Source organism: Lissotriton helveticus, chromosome 3_1 (assembly GCF_964261635.1).
Source record: "Lissotriton helveticus chromosome 3_1, aLisHel1.1, whole genome shotgun sequence".
Taxonomy (NCBI): Eukaryota; Metazoa; Chordata; class Amphibia; order Caudata; family Salamandridae; genus Lissotriton; species Lissotriton helveticus.
Window position 1 is genome coordinate 1,487,965,368 of NC_136061.1, and position 25,006 is coordinate 1,487,990,373.

Genomic DNA, 25,006 nt, shown 5'->3' on the forward strand with positions numbered 1-25,006 from the left:
GTATTTTAATACACTCGCCTTAGTTAGAGCTTCCCATGCAGACTGCTTCAATTCCATCCTCCGTTTTTTTAGGGCATCCTTATAGGAAGCTCTGGCTACTCTAATGTCCAGCTGATTTCTCGGAGCTTTTTTTAGGGTCTGAATCAAATGGCAGTGAGCTTTGGAACACTCATGATTGAACCATCCATCTGCTCTGGTCTGGCCCCCCTTTCGTGCTGATCCGGTTAGTTTATTGCTAATGTGGGCTTGAATCCTTTGAAATGCTGCAGTGACCTTGATAGGGTTAGGATTCTCTTCTAAACAGATCATAAAATCATTTGTCTGTTCCACTACCAAATTCTCTAAAAAGCTATTTGGGTTTACTTTGCACCATTTAATTGCATATCCATTGGTTCTGGCCAGAGAACTCCTATGTAAATAGATGTTTTTCGCTACATTGGTTACTTTACTACCTCTCTGCCCTATTTCATAACTAGAACCAATTGGATAATGGTCGCTAAGTGCAATGTGCTCTAGAGTAAATGAGAGCACACTGCAGTGGTAATTACTAGAGACCAATGTGAAATCAATGATTGTACGGGACCACCGCCCACAAAAGGTAGGTTCAAATTTAATAGGAGGAACACAGAGTTCGTTCTCAAAGCCCAAGTCCCAATCAAATAAAAGATTGTTTAAAAGGTGTCCGAGTAGAGAATGCTCGAAGTGTGTGCAAGGGTCACCCCTGAGGTTCACCATGCCACATATCTCCGTATCACTATACGGACATAGGTGGCAATTAAAATCCCCCGTCAAGATAATAAGGTGTTCTTTCTGATCAGATCCCAATCCACTGCGGATAGCATCATTTAATTTCTCTAGGACCCTTTGTAGGGCCGCCTTTGGGATGTTATTATAAAAATTGATCTGGAGAATAGGATGGTTTTCGCCTGACCTTAACGTGAGAAGTTGATAATATTGGGCTCCCCCAGTGGGTAAACAATTGCTAGTTATAGTACTTTTATTGGATATGTAGGTACAAAGCCCCCCGGAGCACCTCCCTTTGGTGTTAGGTTGAGCAGCAAGAAAGTGTGTACGAAACCCCATTATGTGTGACTCAGTCTTCTCCCAACATTCCTGCAGGCAGATCACTCCATACTTGTCCATAAGTTCCACAAAAATTGGGTCCCTAAGTTTATTTGAAAGGCCGCTATGTTCCAAGATAATAACTCCAACTTAACCTTTTGAGCACATCGTGATAGTCCTGTGTCTCGTATGGTATGATTTGGAACACTAGCTGGGTTTGATGAGGGAGCCAAACTCGCCACCTCATCCCTTGAGGTCTCAACAAGGGGTGTACTCTGTAGTAAACTATCATCCCTAGTCAGCTCGGGGGAGGCATTGGGTTCTGAGTGTAGGCTGGGTTTTTCATTAGCTAAAGGGCAAGGAGGCTTGGGAGGATCTGATTGTTCCATGACCTTGCCCTTCATGTTGAAGTTGTAGAATTTGTGAATCTGAGAGACTGAAAAGCCGTGGATACATGGATGCGGGGACAGGCATGCATGTTTTACCCACAGTCGCAGGCTCAAAGGGCTCAAAGGGCTTCAGCCCCCCTCCCTCCCCCGTCGTGTTTGTCAGCCCGGCTGAGTCAGCCCCGGGCTGGCGGCCGTCTTGTCTTAAGGCAGCTGCACCCGAGTACTTAACAGGTCTTTAAAAGACCATTCAGTTGTTAACTAGGCTTTGTTCTTTTTTCTGTTTTCACCCCTTCGAGCCCCCTGCACCTCCACTCTGCCTATTGTTGTAGGAATTTGACACCCCCTCCTCCTCCCCAAAATTGGGCTCAAGTTGAGCTTCTGCACAGTGGCACGGAATAACCGAAGCAGGCATAAAATCCTTCATCTGAAATACAGGTATTCTTGCTGACTGCCGCAAAAAAGCCTTTGCTGCCCTGGTGAATGCTACATGGAAGGAATCTTTTAATAGCCGGTTTCAAGCACACCAGGCTTGCATGCAAACTTTAGACTACGAAAGGCCTGGTGTTCAGCATGCCCACGGGCACGTACTTTTGTTTTGCACATCATTGGTGCGTGCATTTGCCACTGTTATTTATGGCATGTGTCTGCAAAAAGGCATCCGTGATATGATTGAGTCCTTTACACCCCTTTCAAGAGGGCCGGCCAGAGAGTCTCAGCTGAGGGGGTTGTGAGCTATGATTCATTCAGAAGCCGTCAAGCCATCGAGCATTCGAAGCAGGAAGCGTGACTCATTCAGTAAACACGGAGCTGTGTTACATTGCCGCGCAAGTTTGTGTTACCAAGTACTTGTGAATCTTGAGGTAGGTTATATTCGAAATTAATGTTGCTTCTTTGACATGCTCCAGAGTTGAATTAATAACACGCAATTGCTGCATAACACGGTGCCAAATCTGCAGCAGCTTTTCGAATGGGCACAGCCCATGGTGACAGTGCACTCTGTGCATCCAGAGTCAGAAAGACAGTACAGGAAGACTAGCAGAATTAGCTTGAGGGACAAGTGTTACAGTATTAGTTTCCTTGGAAATACAGCTATCCGATTCAAGGCGCGCTGTATGGTCCCACAAGATTGGGGGGGCATCAGTGGCACTCTCAATTCTTCGAATTGACGTGGGTAGGTGATCAGAGGTGGGCAAGTCAAATTGGCACACTCAATTGCTTTTAGTCTACCTATGAATGAGTCAAATATTCTCTTGAGTGCTGGGTATATTCAGCGTTTGTGATGTTAAAACTGACCTAACCTCCAAACTCACTACAGCAGTAGTGGCATACATTGGACTGCCAGCTGAATTGGGCAGCACTTTAGCCTTACGGTGCACAGTACGCAAAGAGTCCTTTTATACTTTTTCCTGGTGTGAGCTGGGAAAAATCAGTCAAAGGTTTCACAGCATTAACTGGATCTGAATCAATAGTTACACGTTCAAGTGAAATACAAGGAGTTACTCTCCTCCATCAGGGGGACCCAGATGTATTTAATCAACTCAGGTTACTTGATTCAGTACTGGGGCAGGCGACTTCTGATACTGGTAGAGCCTCCTTCTCTTCCAGCAAAACCTGTTTGGTGGCACCTAGGCTTTCCTCAACATTACTGATTTTATAGTTGAGGGCCCCCATAGCACTATTTAAAAAAATTGCTAAAGAGGTTGCCTGAGGAAGAGGTGTACTGCCTCTCAGTTCCAGAGGCAGCCGTGCCCCGACACGATGCATACATGGGCACTAGAACATCCCAGGGAGAAATATAGCACACTCCCACAAGGTTAGGACTGGAGCTGTGCTTCCCTATAGCAGCAGATACTTTAAATGTGCCTATTACAAGTGGAATACTCTGCTAAAACAGTTTCCACTGATTTCAGGCTGAAAATGAATGATTATGAGTAAAATAAAGTGCCGCAAAAATGCCGCTAAATTTTGATATTTGTGCCGCTAAATTTACTAATCCATGTCGCAATATCCTGGGGGGTCTGATTAGCTCAGATACTCCTGTCATCACTACCACATAAGGGGCTGACTCAGGTGGTAGATCTATAATAGGTTTGCCAAACCCACCTCCCCCAGACCGTGCTTTGATTGAAGGTGGGGGCAAAACACCGCTTAGCTTCGTATCCTGGAGAGGGTGAGTAGTGGCATTCTTAGAGTTAGTTCCCTTATTGTTATCTGTAACTACGGAAGTCTTTGATCTTATCTGTGAATCGGATGTAGATGTAATTTTAGTGTTGGCAGGGGTCCCCCCCGTGTTTTTACTTAATTGCTTAGGGGGTCCGTTTGCTTTAGTGACCGTTCTTTTGGGTAACATTTTAGGTGTTCTATTTTTAACAAGAGCATGTAATTCAGATAACAGATTCTCCACACGAGACAGTCTAACCTCAAAAGGGGAGAAGTGTGTTTTAAATAGCCTATCTAATTTGGCTAGTAGACGGCCCTCGGCTTCATCAGTATCGCTATCGGTCACAGAGATAGCAGATGCCTCGGGACTTATTGGTCTTATATCCCCTATTGTCAGAATCATTTCAGAGTATGGTTGGCCTAACGATACTAGTTGATCAGGTTCCTCGCTAGTGTTATCTACCGCTTTTTGTGTTGCTCTAGCTTACTCAATGTTCTTCGTTTTTTTAGTTTTTTTCTTTGAAATTGCACCCTCCCGTGATCCCTTTGGTTGTCTACTATCATTAATTTCAGTAGATAAATTCAAACAGGGGTCCGGGGTTTTTTCCAAGGCAAGACTTAGCTGGGAATCAGTTAAAACATGTGATACCGATAAGTCTACCTCAGTCGGTACGCTATGGATTTCGGCCTGCACGGGGGCTCTGTCTTTCACTTTATCAGGGGTCTTTGCAGCTGAGATAAGACCAAGAGACGATCTACTTGCAAATGCAAGATCTTGCGAAACTCTTCGTTGTAACTGAGTTATCTCCTGGTCAATAAAGGAGTTTGCCTTAGTTATAAAATTGTCAATTGGCCCAATCAGCTTTTCCCCACCCGCTGCAGTTTTACTCCTAGTACCTCGAGTAGCCATTGTACCAGTATAACGCCAATGAAAGATGGAGTGCTGCCTTTCTGATAGGAATAAGAGAAAGGCACGTAAATACACTCAATGAGTTACTTACAAACACAATGGGTTTTCAGGGATCTGGCCCAGTCCAGTCTCTATCAGGCACTAACGGGCACAAACGGGCCCGCCCTTTGTCCGGGCTTAGTCCCGGGCTACGTCCCGCGCGCGCGTCCCGCGATCGCGCATTAATTCCACCTCAGATACAGGAAAGGACGGAAGGGGAGGAGTCACGGGAAGAGGCGGCAGGTGCGCGAGATGTAGAAAGCGCACTGCCTGGTGGGCCTCGCAGTCCCGGTCTCCTACAGTCCAGCAGAGTTCAGGCTCAATGGCCAGAGTTCCAGGGGTCTCAATACACACAGGTCTCCTCCAACGCGGTGATTTCCACAGGACAGCAAAATCCGACTACGAGCGGGGCACGCGGCGCGGGGGCCGCGAGTCGTGATTTAAAGGGCAAGGTGCTCTGAGGGGAGGAGTCACGGGAAGAGGCGGCAGGTGCGCGAGATGTAGAAAGCGCACTGCCTGGTGGGCCTCGCAGTCCCGGTCTCCTACAGTCCAGCAGAGTTCAGGCTCAACGGCCATAGTTCCAGGGTCCCAAAACACACCGGTCTCCTCCAACGCGGTGATTTCCACAGGACAGAAAAATCCGACTACGAGCGGCGCCCGCGGAGCGGGGGCCGCGAGTCGTGATTTAAACGGCAAGGTGCTCTGAGGGGAGGAGTCACGGGAAGAGGCGGCAGGTGCGCGAGATGTAGAAAGCGCACTGCCTGGTGGGCCTCGCAGTCCCGGTCTCCTACAGTCCAGCAGAGTTCAGGCTCAACGGCCACAGTTCCAGGGTCCCAATACACACAGGTCTCCTCCAACGCGGTGATTTCCACGGGACAGCAAAATCCGACTACGAGCGGCACCCCGCAGTCCTTTCTTCTCTTTATTACAATAGCAGATTCAAAGAAAAACCAATCACAAAACTTTTCTGGAACTACAGCTCCCATGAGCACATGGGGCACAGTGTCCATAGTAACCGCCAGCCAATGATGATGGTGTCCATAGTATAACTGGCCGTGACGTCCCTTCCGCTTCCTCTTCTTCTCTGTGAGGAAAACCCCCGGGAACGTTCATTAATCCTTCTGGTCTTGTGCTAAAGCAACACAAGACAAACCGTTATCTTGTTCCTCTTCCATGGAAGGAAGCATAAAAAGGCGGTCTACAGCACTTCCATGAGAACATACACCACTGAAACCATGTCAAGGAGAACTCAACACACCTGAACATAAAATATAATTGTATTCCATCTTAGGCCAAATAGCATCATAACACATCCAAATGAACAGTAAGTCACTACTTACCGAAGTACGAGGATCACGGGTGGGTCGAGACCAGCAAGTCTCTGGAGGGATAATCCTCGCCTCCTAGTCCTTAATAGAATTGAAACTTTCCGTTACGTTAGCTAGGAAATTTTTCATTCTATGTCAGGACGGAGGTGAGGATTATGCAGGTTTAAAGCCTATCCACCACCAGCTCTGCCGCGCCATAGATGGGTTTGAAGTAAAACTTCTTGAACATGGACTCGGAGGACCAATCCGCCGCAGCCATAATATCCTCCAGTCAACCGCCCACCTGCACGGCCTTAGAGGCCATTGCTCCTCTCGTGGAGTGAGCTCCAAATCTGGTGACATCCACCCCCGCCTCCGTCATGATCCAACGGACCCACCTGGCGATGGATGAAGCTGAAACAGCCTTAAAAGTTTTCTGCAGAGCAAAAAGGAGCAGACGCTCTCCAGGAGGGCGATATTCCGCCGTCATGTCCTCATACGCCTTGAGGCATCGTACCACACACAGCTTGGGTTGGTCTGGAAACGTAGGGTATGATACCGACCTGATATTGGTCTTGGTTCTCCTAGCAACCGTGAAAGTGACTCCATCTGGGGTGAACATCCGTGCCGTGATATCCAGTGCCCTCACGTCCGAGGCGCGTTTGCACAAAACCAGACACAGCAGGATCGCCAGCTTAGCCGACAATTCTTTCCTGGTAAGGTACTGATTATCCCGCCAGGAGCCGAGGAACCGCAGTACGATGTTGACGTCCCAGAGGAATTCGTACCTGGGTTCCGGGGGCTTAGAGAGTCTGGCACCCCTCATAAGTTTGCAGACCCAAGGGTGTTCCCCCGCCGGCTCACCGTCAATGTGGGCATGTCCTGCCGAAATGGCGGACCTGAAAGAATGAATAGACCGATAGGCTAACCCAGACTGAGCCAATTCGGCCAGAAAATTCAGGATGTGGCTAACGTCTGCCCCCACGTGATCGGCGTGTCTTCCCAGACACCAACGACGCCACCGTTGCCAAGCCGACAGTTCCTGGAGCCCAAGCTCTACGGATGAGGTTCTCAGCGTGTGCCGAAAGGCGTCCGTCCTGCCAATGTCCCCTGAAATCCTCCATGCCATGAGGTGCAAGATCCCCTGAAGCACCAGTGGGTGAGGCTCCCCCAGAGGGCCCGAGAGCAACGAAGGGAACAAGGGCAGCCGAATCGGGCAGTCCCAAGACAGTTCCAACAGAGGAGGAAACCACGCCTGGGCCCGCCAGAAGGGGGTCACCAGGATCAGGGACGCCTGTTGTCGGCGAACCTGAGCCGCCACTCGTGGAATCATGAGAAAAGGTGGAAACGCATACGCCTGCTCCAGTGTCCAGTTCTGCAAGAACGCATCGACCGCCGTTGCCTCCGGGTCCGGCCTCCAGCTCACGAACCTCGGGAGTTGACGGTTGAGGCGTGACGCGAAAAGGTCCACAGAGCACGGCCCCCACCTGTCCATCAAAGCCTTGAAGACCGCCTGGTGCAGTCGCCAGTCGCTGAAGTCGTGGAAGTTCCTGGAATGCCAAGCCGCAATCGAATTCTGTGTGCCCGGAAGATACTCCGCCGACACCGAAATCCGCCTCTCCAGGCAGTAATGCCAGAAGTCCTTCGCCAGGTCCGCCAAGGCCCGAGACCGAGGCCCGCCCAGGCGATTGATATATTGCACCGCTGACACATTGTCCATGCGCAGTAGTATGCAACACGACACCTGGTTCTGAGTCAGGGACCTCACCGCGAAGGAACCCGCTAGGAGTTCCAAGCAATTGATGTGAAGCTGAAGCTCCTCCTCCGACCAGCGGCCCCCCATCGTTATATCGTCGCAGCGCGCTCCCCAGCCGACCTGCTGGCATCCGATTCGATGATCAGGTCTGGACTGGATCCAAAGATCGCTCTCCCGTTCCATGCACTCATGTGCTCGATCCACCAACGCAATTCCGTTCTCGTCTCCTCCGTGAGGAAGATGAGCTCGGAGTAAGTGAGCCCCTTCCTGAGGTGCTGCGCCTTCAGCCGCTGAAGGGCTCTGTAGTGTAGTGGGCCCGGGAAAATCGCCTGAATCGAGGATGAAAGGAGACCCGCGATTCGAGCTAGCTGTCGAAGGGAGATTCTGTCCTTCCGAAGGACATGGGAGAGCTCCTTGCGAATTTTGTTCACCTTCTGTTGAGGAAGGCTGAGGGAGGCCGACTCCGAGTCTATGAGGAATCCCAGAAATGTGATCTGCCTCGTCGGAATGAGGACAGACTTCTGGGCATTCACCAGAAACCCCAGCTCCTGGAGCGTAGCCGGTCCTGCGATTGATCCAGAATCAGTATATCGTCGAGATATATGATCAATCGTACGCCCCTCTCGCGCAGTGTCTCCACCACCGGCCGCAGGAGCTTCGTAAAGCACCAAGGGGCCAAAGAGAGGCCGAAGGGCAGTGCTTGAAACTCGAACACCTCCCCGCCCAATAGGAATTGGAGAAAACGCCGGTGAGGCGGGAAGATGGGGACCGTGAGGTAAGCGTCCTTCAAGTCCAGACGCACCATCCAATCTCCCCTGAGCAGAATATCGCGCAGGAGATGAATCCCCTCCATTTTGAAATGGCGGTAGACCAGCCATTCGTTGAAGTTCCTCAAGTTTATGACTGGGCGAAACCCTTTGTCCTTTTTCAGGACTAAAAAGATGTTGCTCAAGAACCCCGACTGATGGAGGTGAGCCCTGCGGATCGTTCGCTTCCTGAGGAGTTCTGCCACTTCGTTGTCGATCAGAACCCTGTCCTCGGAGGAAAAAACCAGTGGACGAGGGCGTGCACTCTGACGGGGAGAACCGTAGAACTCTATCCGGAAACCCCGGACCGTTTGGAGAACCCACGGGTCTGAAGTGATTTTGCACCAGTTGTGGAGACGGTCCCGTAGCCTCCCCCCCAGGACGGACGGGGAAAAAAGGGTAACACTCACTGGATGGACCTCCTGGTGTGTTGGCTCCGCCACGGAAGCCTCTGCCGCGCCCTTTGCCAGCGCCTCTACTGGGGTAGAAGTTTCCCTGTCGGCCGTCGTTCCAGCCGTTGTTACGACGCTGCTGGTTCTTGTTATTAGGGCCTTGCTGGACCTGGTGGCCGGAGGAGCGACCCCGTCCTCTTCCGGCCCCAGCAAAAACCCGTCCGGGAAAAATCTTTTTAATCGACGTCTGTGCTTTATCCAAAGCGGAGAAAGTAGTGACGAACTTTTTTAACTCCTTTATAAAGGGTTCGCCAAACAACTTGCCCTGTGCAATAGGCCCTGCTTCAGAAGTGGCCAGGTCCCCAAGCTTGGGATCTATCTTAATGAGGAGTGACCTCCTCCGCTCGGCCGCCAATGCACAGTTCGCATTACCCAAGAAGCATAGGGCTCGTTGTGCCCAACCTGCCACGACCTCCGTGGACATCGCCTTCCCCGACTCCTTGGCCCTCTCGGCTAACTGGATGATCTGGGTCACGGGGCCCACGGCGTCCAGGAGCTTATCCTGACAGTTGCGCCATGAACGATCTATGCCCTTCTTAGGGTCCTTCATGAACTTCGAAAGGACGCGCAGAGCTTCTCATCAATGTCCGGGGTGACCGCTACCCTGCCCTCCAGTTTCGGGCGAGGGCATTCACCCCGCATGCGGGTCCTAACCTCCTTGTCCAGGGGTTGGCGAACTTTTCCCGCGACGTACGCCGCCACTTTAGGGTCAGGGATCCACTCCGAAGATCTAGGGTGGTAAATCCTCGTCGGGTCAAACATGTCAGAGGCCTTGTCATCACCCTCCTGGGACCCCGATGAGTGAGACGCCGGGCGCCAAGGCCGACCCGTGTACTCCTCCTCATCCTCCGAGGAGGCATCTTCGTCAGTAACACCCTCTCCCTCCACGGGGAAACCATCCTCCTGGTCCGTTTCAGGGGCGACCTCGTCGCCATCCTCTCCGGGGTAGAACCCCTCCCGGCAGGGTACATGTTTTAACGTCCGCGCACTCTTACGGAAGGAGTCCCTCAATCGGTCGAACTCCTCCAGGTGCCCCGCGTGACGTTTTGCTGATTTTTTGCCCCCATCCTGCGCGCCTTTGGGTCCGCGATCAACGGGCACTGCGTTACCAAACTCCCCGGGGATGCTCTGGGCGAGTGCGTCCACTCTCTCCCTCAGGGGCGCCAGTACCGAGTCCAGGGCCTGAGAGAGCGCGCGACCAACCGCCGGCGGCAAGGGTTGGGAGAGGCATAACTCTTCCTCCTCCTGAATGGGGGGGTTTAATTGGTCAGAAGATTGCATAATCGGAGGGTGTGAGCACCAAAACGCCTTTAGCCTAGAATACAAAAAGGGCAGCCCCCTCGCCGGTGCTCGCGCAGCTTAGCTGGCAAAATTGCAGTCGCAGTACCTGTCTTCGCCACTAGAGGGCGTCGCGCATGCAACGTGCGGTAATTTCACCGTAAACGGTGTCAGGCGAGGGTTGGTGAGGCAGAAAGACCGATCGCCTCAGCGTGCCACACCAAGCCGGGAAAACGCGAGGACGTGTCTCACACAGTCCGCGATGAAGCGGCAGTGACGGCGCAAGCAGTGCCTGTCGCGCGTCAATCTGCTGAAGCAAAAGCGTTAGGAAGCACACTTCGCTAGAAGCAAGCGGTAATGCACAGGCACAATCGTTTGACAAAAAAAACACAGAACATCAGAAAGATAATGAAAGTGACATCTGACGAGCAGAGAAGAAAGAGGAAGCAGAAGGGACGTCACGGCCAGTTATACTATGGACACCATCATCATTGGCTGGCAGTTACTATGTACACTGCGCCCCATGTGCTCATGGGAACTGTAGTTCCAGAAAAGTTTTGTGATTGGTTTTTCTTTGAATCTGCTATTGTAATAAAGAGAAGAAAGGACTGCATAATCCTCGCCTCCGTCCTGACATAGAATTCTGGCTAGGTGAGACCTAAAAACCGACTTCAGCCCATTACACAGAAAAATCGGATTAGCCCAATCAGGGAACAGGTGGACGTATATAGCGTCAACTTTACTGGTCTTCAATGAGTCAGAGTGCAAGCGGGCTTTGAATCAATCAGCCTGCCATTCCCGGAATCTCCGTCTCTTCCGTTCGCTGACGTGCAGCGTAAGCAGCGTCTTAACTAGTATGGTAAAAGCGCGTCTCACACAGTGCGCATGTGCACTCAGAGAGTGTCTTAGCGTGAAAGGCGCGTCTCACATAGTGCGCATGTACACTCAGAGAGTGTCAGCGTGAAAGGAGCGTCTCGCACAGTGCGCATGTGCACTCAAAGTGTGTCTTAGTGTTCTAGAAAGGGGGAGTTGCGCGCATGGATCTTTCCAGCTTGTGCAGTTTATTCCAACGGAGCGTGCGTAGAGCTGTTTTTATTTTTTGCGTACCGAGTATGATCTAACTAGTCAACTCTAATTTCTGAGAAGTTTGCCCTTTATGCTCATTCTCGTTTAATTTCGGAGAACTAGAGCGGGTGGACTGATTTACCCTGTAACCTTTAAACAGATAGGATTTTTAAAGAAGAGTTTCCTGTTTGTTTTGGTTGCTCATCTGGAGCGAGAGGGCTGTTTCACAATGGAATCGAGGAAAGATTCAGGCGAGGTGAGTAATTATTTTCGAAGCTGTTGTGAATTTTGCGCATATCATTTAGGAGAAGTGGTCACGCTCCATTATTATCATTTGGCAGGTGACACCCGTTTCCCTCGCTCGCAAGGGTCAATCAATCAATCAATCAATCAGGTCATTTGTAGAGCGCACTACTCACCCGTAGGGTCTCAAGGCGCTGGGAGGGGGGGGGGTGCCGCTACTGCTCGAACAGCCAGGTCTTGAGCTTCTTCCTGAAGGAGAGGTGGTCTTGGGTCAGGCGCAGATTGGTCGGAAGTGAGTTCCAGGTCTTGGCGGCCAGGTAGGAGAAGGATCTTCCTCCTGTTGTCGCTCTTCGGATGCGGGGGACGGCGGCGAGGGCGTGGTTGGTTGATCTGAGGAGGCGCTTGGGAGTGTAGAAGTTGATCCGGTTGTTGAGGTAGCTCGGGCCTTGGTCGTGTAGGGCTTTGTGCGCGTGGGTGAGGAGCCGGAAGGTGATTCTCTTGTTGACCGGGAGCCAGTGCAGGTCTCTCAGGTGTCCGGAGATGTGGCTGCGTCGGGGGATGTCGAGGATGAGTCTCGCCGAGGCGTTCTGGATCCGCTGGAGTCTCTTCTGGAGTTTGGCAGTGGTTCCGGCGTAGAGGGCGTTGCCGTAGTCCAGTCGGCTGGTGACGAGGGCTTGGGTGACCGTCTTCCTCGTCTCGGTGGGGATCCACCGGAAGATCTTACGTAGCATGCGCAGGATGTTGAAGCATGACGAGGAGACGGCGTTGACTTGTCTGGTCATGGAGAGGGAGGAGTCCAGGATGAAGCCCAGGTTGCGTGCGTGGTCTGTTGGTTTGGGTGGCTTCTTCTTTACCACCCACCCTTGCTGCCTGTGCCTCTCCATACTTGTGCCTTCTTGCTGCTTTGACTCTTGCATTAGCTGTTCGTGCACTGCGCCCCAGAGCTGTAAGTGCATTGCTGCCACATCAGCCCCAGCCCCCTTTCTCCAGTCTCAGTTGCCATTGCACCTTTCGGATCCCAAGTAGGGAGCAAGCAAAAGCAGAGGCTCGATATTTTGCTCCCTTTGAGTAACCGCCCAGTAACAGTGATGTCAAAAACGCCAACACAGTGAACTCACATTTCACAACGTCTTGGTGCTCCTAAAGCACCTTAACCTGCGCTGCAGATGCCTTTGGTCTTCTCCCCTAGGACCAAACGTTTCCAAGGAAATAACAAGCATTAGCAATGCATTTGCGAGAGTCTGACCTAATGGCATTGAAAATGACAATGCCTTTTATTAATGTGTTGTTTTTCAAAACAAATCCATGGCATTTGTTTTCACAATGCCAATAGCTTAAACTCTCACAAATGTGGGACCAATTGCATTGCAATTGCTTTTTTATTTACCGATCCAACTCAGATCAATAATTAAAAAGAAAAACAAAGTGCAGCGTTATTGTTTAGGTGCACTCGTCTGGTTGCATGCCTAAAAAATTACGCGGTGTCCGCCTCAAAGGCTTTTGTTGTTCTTCTTTAGCTATACTGCACAGCATTGGGGATGATGTACGGCATCGCTGAACAACAATGCCAAAGTCAGTAGGGTCCATAGGCACAATGTAGTGGCTTTGTCAATGCTTGTTTCATTTTGATGATAAGGAACAACAGTTGCCAAAATGTTGGGTACGCCTTTGAATAAAATGACCTATTGGCTTTGCCAGAGCTTGTTTTTTCATGTTTCTTAGAAAGAGCCCATTCGAGTAGTGGTGTGTCTCTGAGAACAAATGGTATTTGTGAGCAGAGAGGCTTTGTCGATTTTCTCTGCTTGTGTCCTCCTTATTTCACATGGCAGACCTAGACAGGGGTGTTGTATCGTACTCTGGACACCGCAGCAGGACGATAGGTCTCAGGAGCACGCAGATCGGCAATTCCGGTCTTCTCCCCCTGCCAGGTGACCCAGGAAGCTTTAACAGCAAACAGCAAGTTAAAGCAGAGGGAATCCCCCTCTAACACGTATAGCACCTTAGCGCGTGCAACACTTTTATAAAACAACACTAACCACTTAATATAGTTTATTTTTCACCACACATACTCATTGGTCCTGAGGAAAGCCAGATGTAAACAAAAGGCCTGGCTGAAACATGTAGACCACACAGGACGTGGGAGCCCATAACTCACTCCACAGCGTCCGTTTGCCTTTTTATCTGCTAGCAGGGGCCTAGACATTAGGGTTATCCATATACCCTCGGGAACTGGGACCCACTGCAAAGCTTTTAATTCACCTTCACACCCACAACACAGCACACTCAGCAAGTATACCAGCTCCTCAGTAATCTGGAGTCGAAGCACACCCGGGACACATTCGTTGTCACTGTGGTGGGCCAGATGATGAAGCATGCCACCAACTAGGTTGGTGGGTGAGGGCTTCATAATCAAACCAACTGGTTTGCCGACATACGTACCCACTGAGTCTCCCAACACAACTAAGCTAGTCCTTTCTTGATACTACAGACCTAGACAGGGAACATCAGCAGGCCTGCCTATATTTGGATGAGGCACCTGATAACTCAGCGGTGGTGAACTGATGGCAGATGCCCCCCCCCCAAAAAAAAATTGATCAACTGCTATCTGAGGCTAAACTTCTAAATGGGGAAGTTTTCCATAGGCTTGATGAATAAGGAGTTCTGACAATTTACGGAAGACCTTGCTTCCAGACAAACCCTAAATGACCCTTTAAGCCTTTTGAAGACCAGGCACGCACATGAATTTAGAAAAATACATTTTATCGAAAGGGCAGTAATTTGAAGAACTGCATGGGGTTGCCCATGCATTTTCTTTCTAAACTGGTAGTATTGCCACAGCGAGCAGCTGTAAGTATGAAGCAATGTTCACTATATTCATAAGCATGCATATGTTTAGATTGTACTGATAGTAAGTTTTTGGTACTGGATGCATGTTCATCATGAGGCAACTACGTACTTTTAGAGGGACATGCCTGTTCTGCTCTATGGTGTTAAGTATGAGATATGTTACTGTATCTACGTATCACGATGAATTTTGTGAAGTTGATCCTTGGTTGATGTAACATTTTGTTTTTCAGGGACCTCTTACATTTTGGGATGTTGCTGCTTGCTTCTCTGAAGAGGAATGGAAGCTTTTACAGGAATGGCAGGAAGAGCTTTACAATAATGTGATGAAGGAAATCCACGAAACCTTGAAATCGATAGGTGAATTCTGTTTAAGTTTACCGTAGCATGCGCTTAGCACACCACTAGTCCATGCTGTTCAAATGCACATCTGCAGGTTTCAGAAACGTACACAAACATATCACTTCTAAAAATGGACCGGCACCCTTCTAGATCTGTGTGTGACACAAGTACTTACAAATCACTGTATGCCTCTAACATGCTACACATACATTGAATGCACCTCTGCCATGTGAAAATCAGATTGTATCAACATAAAAACATGTATGTATTTATTTGTAGCTCTGTATGGTGCCACCAGACTCGCCAATGAAGAGGGAGCAGTATGAGACAGACAGTAGTAAACAGGAACACGATTTTAGGAAAGATAAAATAGAGAAACACATCAGGAGTCTGTAGCAGTTAGGGCCTGATTTCGATCTTGCAGACGGGTTACTCTGTCACAGTGGGGACGGATATCCCATCCGCCGAAATATTTTGTTTTGGATAAAGACTGCGGATGTGGCAGTCCACACAGTTACTGACTTGCAGTCTACTAAGTTTGCTCCATCCACCCAGCTTGAACTGGAGTGTAGAGTCTGGTAAGATGTTGAGAAATTCGGTTTCTAGAGGGTTTAGCTTGAGGGTATTGTGAGACATTCATGTCTGACCTTCTTGTGATGAGTTGTCTAGTTTGATAAGTCTTAAGCATAGCTGTGCATCAGCTTAGTTTGGTCTAATGTTTTGTTTAGTCATGGAAGAAAACCAAGAATTTTACATTGTTTACCCTGTATTCGTTGGCTTCTTGAAGGAGGGAGTGGTGTGAGTTTTCAGTTTCTTGTATGCTTTGGCAATTTGTGACCCTCTAGATTTCAGATTTGTTGATAAAGGTTGTACACCTTCCATTTGCCTCTTAGAATTTCTAGGTAGATAGATTTTGCATCCATTTACTCCATCCTCTCATAAGTAACCTCTCATCGTGGAGTTCTTTGGATAACCTCTGTGAAGGGTGGTCCTTCATTCTTTTTTCTTTGCTTAGAGTGAAAATAGCTGCTGCTTCCATCATGGGTCTCTTGTAGTATGCTGTTAACACAGTTATCATTGAGATCCGTTATGAAGTTCCTACACATGGCAGCCTTGTTCTCTTCTAGCTCACACCTGTTTTTCTTTAACGTTGTGCCAGTCATGCAATATACCTTTGCCTAGTCATAGATGTTTTCATTCTTTTATTTGTAAGAAACATGTTTTCTCAATTTAGTCTGATTGACCACCTGGCAATACCTGTCTAGTGTCTTATAATATTTTATCCAATGCATGTTGACGCGTTTGTCATTTCAGTCAAAGAAAACCCTACAGGCCTGGAAGGCTTGTTGTCTCGAAATGTCATAAAATGCCACAGATGACACTCCTGACATGTTTGGCAAAGAGCATGCCCGAGACTAATCAACCATTGAGGAAAAGAGGCCTTCTCGATCGAAGACAGCTCGGCCTCCGATGTTGAGTTAGACCTGGAGATGCAGGAAGTCCTGTCTGCCCAGCATGTGAGTACTGTGACCCCTGCCCCAGCTCCTCCATCCAAGCCGACCGAAAACTCTTCGGCTCCAGTGCTCCCACTATTAGAGGTCACCGGACCACCACTGCCTTTTGGCAATGGACTGATTCAAAAAACTGTTTTGGACACCTCAGTCTTGGGTTCGGCCCGAAGATTACTACCCAAGACCAAGCCTTCGGAATTGACCTCTTGGGACCGACAGCATGCTTCGGCACCAACCTCAACCTTTGGTACAGAACTGCCAGCAGACCTCATCTCCCTCGCTCCGATTAAGTCTCACACTTCCGAATTGAAACCCTCGGTATTGGAATCTTCAGAGTCGAAAGACTCAAACATCATCAGCTTCCACTGCTCCTGTCGAACACATACTGGAAAAAATGGACATTCGCCAGCAGAAATGTCAAATTCAAGTGAAAACTTGTCGGAGTCTTGCTTTACCTTCTCTCCTCCACCTCCAAGGAGGAAATTGATATTTGAGAAGGCACTAGATTCAATCCCTTCCTCCCAGAAAGAAAGGATAAGGCTACTAGCCCTCCCCATCAACCACCTCCTATACCCCCTCCACCATATTCACCTTCACCCCCACCCCTCCTTCATTCTCCTCAACCATTGTCACCACCTCATGATACACTGGAACCCTCATGGGTCACCACAATCGGACACTGGTGAGTAAGGGGGGCATTACGGGATCCTGACCCATGGGATATGTATGTCACCGATCCCACTACACCAAATGATCCCGACTGGTAGCCAGCTCGTCTCCCCCGCACCCTCCCCTCCTGGCGATGCAACCTCCTACCAGGAGGTCTTTGCAAGCGCGACAACTTTCAATAATGTTGAGCTCCACAAGGAACCCCTTGAGCAGGATGTCCTATTCGATACATTTGATTCTACCCACAAGGACACTATATCTGCCAATGTTACCTGGTATGAAGAGACACGCAGATTACATCTTTAAAGCCCCTGCTAGTGCCAGGATTATTACCCCTAGGGTAGATATCAAATATAAGGCTGCGCCATCAGACACATTATTTGTTTGGAGTCAAGTGCCACCTGACTCCATTGTAACTACCTTTGCACGCAAAAAGGCCAATTCCCAGGATGTCATTCCACTTCTTCAACAGGGTCAACTGGAGTATCTGGTGTTGACAGACTGCAACACTCGCTGTTCTCTGTAATGGTGGAGCAACAACAATCTTTTGAAGGGTGGCATTTTCTGGACCCTGTTCCCCACATCACTCATCATAGACGCATCACATACGGGATGGAGGGCTCACCTGCACCACCTAACAGTACAAGGTCTCTGGGATGCAAGAAATCAATCCCTACACATCAATTACCTAGAGCTTCAGACTATCTACTTAGCATTGGAAGCTTTCCCTCTGCACCTGTCTCACAAGGTTGCCCTAGTCGGATGGACAATTTGATCTCCATGTATTACCTACAGAAACAGGGGGGGGGGCACAGGGGTGAGATGTTCTTCACAACTATCACACCTGTCTCAGAACCATATGGAGGTGAGCTCTACATCACAACATTCACCTGTTGGCGGAACACCTCCCGGGACAGACAACGACTTTGCAGATTTTGTCAACAGGATGCAGCAACAAGTCCACAATTGGGAACTCCACCCTCAAGTCTTCTTCCCATACTTCCAAAAGGGGAGTTCTCTCAGATCGACCTTTTTGCCACATCAGAAAGCACAAAATGCCCAAACCTAACCTCCAGGTACCCACTCCCACGATCCAATGGCAATGCACTGTCGATGAGTTGGTCAGGGATATTTGCCTACACTTTTCCTCCTCGCCCACTTCTTCCCTTACTGGTTCGGAAGCTCAGGCGAACTTCTCTTACTATGACCTTGGCAGCTCCCACATGGGTGTGTCAACCTTGATTCGCAACACTTCTAGAACTCTCTGTAGTTCCACACGAGAAGCTACCCAACAGGCCAGACCTTCTCACTCAAAATCAGGGACAAATCGGGCACCTAGACTTAAACTTTCAACCAAGCAATTTGGCTCCTGAGGTCATAGAGTTGGACTACCTTGACTTGCCACCAGAATGTATAGATACTCTCAAGGAAGCAAAAAGCGAAAAGGAATTGATGAGCTTGCTACTATCAATTCACACAAATTGATCCTCAAAAAGCTATGGTGCAAAACATTGTCTGCTACCTGCTTCATTTACAGAAGGCACGTATAGCATACACTGCCATACGGTTACACCTCGCTGCAGTCGCTGCATACCTCCAAAATAGACATAATGTATCACTTTTCAAAATTGCTGTAATGAAAGCCTTCATGGCAGGACTCAATTATTCAACCAAGGGTTCCTCCATCATCCTCCTTGAATCCTAACATTGTGCTCACCAGACTCCTGGGTCCCCCATTTGAACCCTTACACTTATTCCCCCTTCAAATTCTTTTTTGGAATGGCATTCTTAGTTGCCATTTCTTCACTAAGGTTGTTTAGTGAGCTTCAGGCTGTCACCTTACAAGAACCTTTCTTTCAAACACATAGAGACAACATGGTTCTTCGCACCAACCCATAATTCCTACCTAAAGTAGTCTCTCAATTTCATCTCAACCAATCCATTGAGTTGACACATTTTTTTTCTCAGCCCAATGCAGTTGTGGAAAGAGCTCTGCCTACACTAGATGTCAAAAGAGCACTCATATTATACATAGGTAGGACAGAAACGTTCTGAAAATCTAAACAACTCTTTGTCGCCTTTTCATTACCTCATAAAGACAACCCAAATTCCAAATAAGGCATAGCTGGATGGATAGTCAAATGTATTCAACCTTGCTACCTTAAGGTCAAAATACCTTTACCTGTTTCTCGCAGAGCACACTTCACTTGTAAAAAGGGAGCAATCAAGGCCTTGCTAGGAAACATCCCCATATCTTACATTTGTAAGGCAGCTACATGGTCCACACCACACACCTTCTCCAAACACTATTGTGTGGATATTTTAGCTCACCAGCAAGCTAATGTAAGGCAGTCAGTGCTACATACCCTTTTATAAACCACTGCAACTCCCACAGGCTCACCACCGCCTTTGAGGAGGAAATGATTTACAGTCCATACAGAGCATGTGTATCTACAGCCACACATGCCATTTAACGTAATATGTTACTTAACCTGTACGCATCTATTTGTGACATGTAGTGCTGTAGATTCGCATGCACCCTCCCTGGACGTCTGTGACCGCCGCAGTTGCATTATACATTTACATTTAGCACAGTCATCGCATTGCTTATACAGACTTTACACTCCTTTCTCACCCGCCTGCAGGAAAACAATCTTCGCAATGGAGTTGATGCCCATGCACAATATCAGCAAGAGGAGGACCTCGACCTCGGGACTCAAAAGACTTCCTCGAAGAAAAACAACTTGCATAACTCCAGACCCAACACTAGATGGCAGGAGTATGCAGAGCATGTGAATCTACCGCACTGCATGGCATGAACAGATGCTTCCAGGGTAATCAACTTATTCTTTAAAGGAGATTGTTTTTTAAGAAACAAGTGCTGCTAAAAAAATAAAATGTTTCCCATCTTCAATTTACGAATGGGAGACAGTCCAATGGGGACATCTTCCCCTCTGATAAATGAGTTACCACCTCTTTTGAAGTCAGTCATTTTTCAGTGGCTTGCCTCTGCAGTTGTGGTCACTAACCATTAATCCATCCCATTGTGAATCACAATTAGAAAGGGATACCCATTTCACACCTTTTTGCTAATTGCGATTTGCAGTGAGTCACATAACCTTTTTTGTGATACACAACATAACACATAACATAACAATGCGCAGCGGCTTTTCCTTATCACAGAAGGGGTTCAATACATGGTTAATTCACATTGTGTCATTGGAAACCCTGAGACTGTGTGAATCTCGGAGTCTGTGATGGAAAAATATTTTAGTACATGTGACCGTAAATACCTCCTTCGTTGCTCTATTACTACTTAACATATCTTCCTCCTTTGCCGTCTCTTCAGTTGTAATATATTAGGGTCAAACTAATACTTATTAAGGATCATGTACCATTTTCTCCCTTACTCCTCCAATTGTTTGCCTGGGTAAGACTTTACTGGTACCTGCGGTCCCTTTGGAATGTTTTCGGATTTGTGAAATTTTGGCAAATGCAATAACATGTAACCAGTTGAATGCATTTCCTCCGCAAATACTCCAGTCTTCATAAATTTGATTGAGGAATAGATTTGACTGTAGATCCTTCAATTTCCCTTTTGTCCAGTTGGTGCCCCAGGTGCTGTGGGAGGATGTACACTAAAATCATGTTCTTACCTGGATGCGATACAAAAGGGGGTGGTGATGGACGGAGCATCTGAACCAATCAAACACTCACACCCAGTCAAAAGATCTGGGTTTGATCCATCACCGTTCTTTAGCCCACTCTGCCACCCCAGTTCAGACATGGCTATATGCAAATCAGTCTGACCCTGTGCCTCATGGGAACAGTCCTGCCCGAACTGCCAAGCCATGCCTTCCCTGGACCGGAAACAAGCTTCCGAGGACCGGTTTCTGGCATTACAGCCGTCTTCAGCCCGGCTTGCTTGAATCCAGTGGCAAAGTGAGCAAGGGACTCACGTCTGAGCATACCCTGCCACACTTATGGTGGCTAAAGCGGTACAAAAGGGGGTGGTGATGGACGGAGCATCTGAACCAATCAAACACTCACACCCAGTCAAAAGATCCGGGTTTGATCCATCACCGTTCTTTAGCCCACTCTGCCACCCCAGTTCAGACATGGCTATATGCAAATCAGTCTGACCCTGTGCCTCATGGGAACAGTCCAGCCCGAACTGCCAAGCCATGCCTTCCCTGGACCGGAAACAAGCTTCCGAGCACCGGTTTCTGGCATTACAGCCGTCTTCAGCCCGGCTTGCTTGAATCCAGTGGCAAAGTGAGCAAGGGACTCACGTCTGAGCATACCCTGCCACACTTATGGCGGCCAAAGCGGTACAAAAGGGGGTGGTGATGGACGGAGCATCTGAACCAATCAAACACTCACACCCAGTCAAAAGATCTGGGTTTGATCCATCCCCGTTCTTTAGCCCACTCTACCACCCCAGTTCAGACATGGCTATATGCAAATCAGTCTGACCCTGTGCCTCATGGGAACAGGGCAGCCCGAACTGCCAAGCCATGCCTTCCCTGGACCGGAAACAAGCTTCCGAGGACCAGTTTCTGGCATTACAGCCGTCTTCAGCCCGGCTTGCTTGAATCCAGTGGCAAAGTGAGCAAGGGACTCACGACTGAGCATACCCTGCCACACTTATGGCGGCCAAAGCGGTACAAAAGGGGGTGGTGATGGACGGAGCATCTGAACCAATCAAACACTCACACCCAGTCAAAAGATCTGGGTTTGATCCATCACCGTTCTTTAGCCCACTCTGCCACCCCAGTTCAGACATGGCTATATGCAAATCAGTCTGACCCTGTGCCTCATGGGAACAGTCCAGCCCGAACTGCCAAGCCATCCGTTCAGACATGGCTATATGCAAATCAGTCTGCCCAGTTCAGACATGGCTATATGCAAATCAGTCTGGGACATGGCTGTATGCAAATCAGTCTGGATGCGAGGTACATACTCAGTGTACTTACTTACAATAGAAAGTCTCTTGAAGTAACGCCTCCGATGTAACAGTAGCATACCTTGCTGAAACATTCTGCTCATAAAAGATATTTTGTGGCTACTGTTGTGGCTTCTTATGCGGTCCTAGAGTTGGTGACATCAGAACCCCATCTCGGAATTGCAGAGCTTTAATATATTGCCATTATAGAGACAATTGGTATTATCATTCTTTAATTTACATCCTTGGTGTTGTATTTGTTTGTGGAAAACAATTAATTGTCAATGCAGTAAATGATTTCCATACCACAGTTGTAATAACTTGTATTAAGACCAGTTTTCTTTTTGTAATAGGACCTGTAATCGCAACCTCTATCTTTGCGTTAAAACCTAAACAAAAGAAACACATATCCTCAAAGGATATTCAAGATGTGGACATGAAGGACAGTATAATTTGTTTGTCAGGTAAGTTAACGTGCCAAGGGTGTTAGTTGAACATATAAGAAAATATATTTTGTATTCTTGTCACCCATCACATTGTTTTGAAAAGAAAATATGTAGTGCTTGACACAGTTATGGGCTGAATTTGTAAGAATACAGTTAGACTTTTTTGCTGTGCAAAGCGCATAGCTTTGTGAGGTTCCTTCTGCACTCCAGATAAGTAGCCTCGTTTCCAATGTGAGGAAAGTATCTCTATTCATTTTCTTAATGCCATGGTAAATTGGTGCAACTCCTCTGCACCAGTGGGTTGTGTGTCAGAATATTTATAACCAAAATATAATCCAACATAAATATTGTGGCCTAAATATCGTTTACAAAAAGATAGCTCTATCAGGTGTAGATTTTCTACTACTAATTACTGTATGGCCTAATTTCTGTAAATAATAGCATACTATATTTTTGCAGGCTGTATTTAGGTCCCAGTAATTTGGTTCCATACTGCCGTAGTAGATTTATCTGTGACTCCCAGATGGTATGAGACTCTAGAAAATCATGGTGGAATTACTTTGATCATCGAACCAGTGTCGTAGCAGGCCTCAGCTAGACCCGCTAGTGGAAGGGGTTCGCCCTTCTCTGCACGAAGTCCTCAAACCAATAGAAAGAAGTTGGCACAGAAACTGGAATAGAAAACGTAACATTTATTACACCTCATGAGGTAGTGCTACGGTTCAAACAGTACCCTTCGGTATTGCAAGAAGTAGCACCACGAGCTAAGAAAGCATGGTTTATTTATACCCGCACAGGGGCTCAAAAGAAGGCGGTACAAAGCACAAGAGCATGATTTATGTACATATAAGGTAATATCGAGAAGCACAATCGATCAGTGGGAGGAGCTAACAGTCTTGGGGGCTTGACAAGCACATTCCTATCTGGAACTAATCACTAACAGATGTGAACCCTAACGGACAGCAGCAAACAGGGGGATGCTAAATATAACTTGTTGCCAGGCAGATTTCAAGCACCATGAACAGGAAGATAGGACAAAGCACATGGTCGGCACGAGGCAGCATGTAGCAAGTAAAATGGCCGCCATGAATACAAAATGGAGTCTGCTAAATGTCAAGATAACTGCTAGAACTAAGATGTCTTCTGCTAATGCTTAATTTAATCGCTGTCAAATTACAACAGACGACCCTTTCAGCATTAGCTGAAGACATAAGCTCTTCTGGGGTAATCTAAATATTCATCCTGTATATCTATACGCATCATGTCAGCTACTTCTTTATCTAACATGTGTTGTGCTTTTACATCTATGGCATTATTCTTGGATGGTATACAAGCAGTGATGCACATAGAACATAGCATTGGGCCACAATGGATACACATACAACAGGTGAAAATCACTGCAATTACAATACAGAGAACAGTCAGTAATTTCCAACCTCAGGCAGAGACTAGAGCCCAAAACCATCCAGCAAAAGACCAGGTGCCATTCTTACTGTGAATGTCTGTAGCTATCTTATGTAGTTTAAGAATTGCATCATATACTGAGGGCGAATTATCAGGAATAAAAACACAACAACTACTACCGATAATTTTACAAGCACCACCTCTATCGGCTAACATCACATCTAACACCATTCTATTCTGGAGCGCTACAATTCTGGCAACTTGTAATTCTTCAGTGATATTTCCAAGTGCTATAGCAGTATGATTAGTGACTGCTTCCACAACCCTAGTTAATCGTCGCACTTTCCTGCTGTTTAATGCAGCGCCCACAAAAGAAAACAGACCCAAATTAAAATCAACATATTGCTGTAGACTAGTATCTGTCTGGTCTACTTCATCAGTACTTATTGTCCTTTTGTATCGATTTAATGAAATGTTCCTAAACAGTTTAAAATCTCGATGGTATGACGCAGGTGCCAGGAAAACAGGAGGTAACAAAAAAGATACATAACATACACCTGACCACCCAACTGGTAGTCGATGATACCCATGACTGCCATATACTAGATATGTGTTATGCGAAGCTAAGAATGAGCTATCATTTATTCCATCTATATTCAATACTGTAATACAATCACTAAATCCAACTGGGATTCGCCCAGTACTTTGTACACATAAGTCTGCTTTAGTCCTTGTGACAGTAATCACAGATTGGTTGCTTGTGACAAAGTCTCTTGTGTGGGTGAAAACATATGGCGTAGAAATATTGTCCGGTCGGTATTCCTCCCATTCCCATATAGTTCCATTTGCTTGAGGATACCCATCTTTGTCCTGATAACACTCCTTATTCAGACGGAAAAGAAGTCCACCTACTGCAGGTTTTCTAGTTGCAAACAAAAGAGTGTACCAGGCTCGACAAGAACCATTATGCGAGAAAGGTAGTGGGATAAAAGGTGTTCCTCCTTTCTTTTAATGAGCTGGAAGCATTCCACATACCCAACAATTAGTAGTGTTCGTAGCATTGTGGGTGTGGTGAAGCATCTGAACAAACGTGTTATTGAGATAAGATTGACGGTGCTTCTGCTCATGATACGGAAGAGTAAAATGCTGATGCTCTTCTGGAACTGGAGTAGTAACCACAAAAAACTCATGAGCAGGAGCCATCATTTCAACAGACCAAGTGATTACTGCTATAATTGTCAAAACAGCAAAAACACCTATAACACCAAAAATGTTCTTCTGTTTATTCATCATAGCAACAAAAATCAACTCTCTCTAAAAGCAAAAACAAAACAAAAAATAGTCGTAGGAGCTCTTGGGTAGACGTTGTTTTCTTCAC

The 25,006-nt window shown here is 47.6% G+C and overlaps 1 protein-coding gene across 2 annotated transcripts in view; it reads left to right on the forward strand.

The window, feature by feature from the left end:
• Positions 1-11,198: 11,198 nt before the first annotated feature.
• The window catches only part of LOC144823539 (uncharacterized), a 290,832-nt gene continuing 277,024 nt past the window's right edge, over positions 11,199-25,006 (forward strand). The window contains exons 1-3 of one of the 2 annotated variants that reach the window (XM_078682142.1): positions 11,199-11,480; positions 14,545-14,671; positions 22,132-22,242. In XM_078682142.1, coding sequence (XP_078538268.1) covers positions 11,454-11,480; positions 14,545-14,671; positions 22,132-22,242 — 265 coding nt within the window. In that variant the 5' untranslated portion in view covers positions 11,199-11,453. The remainder of the gene's footprint in view (positions 11,481-14,544; positions 14,672-22,131; positions 22,243-25,006) is intronic. The other variant, XM_078682141.1, reaches the window with a different exon arrangement.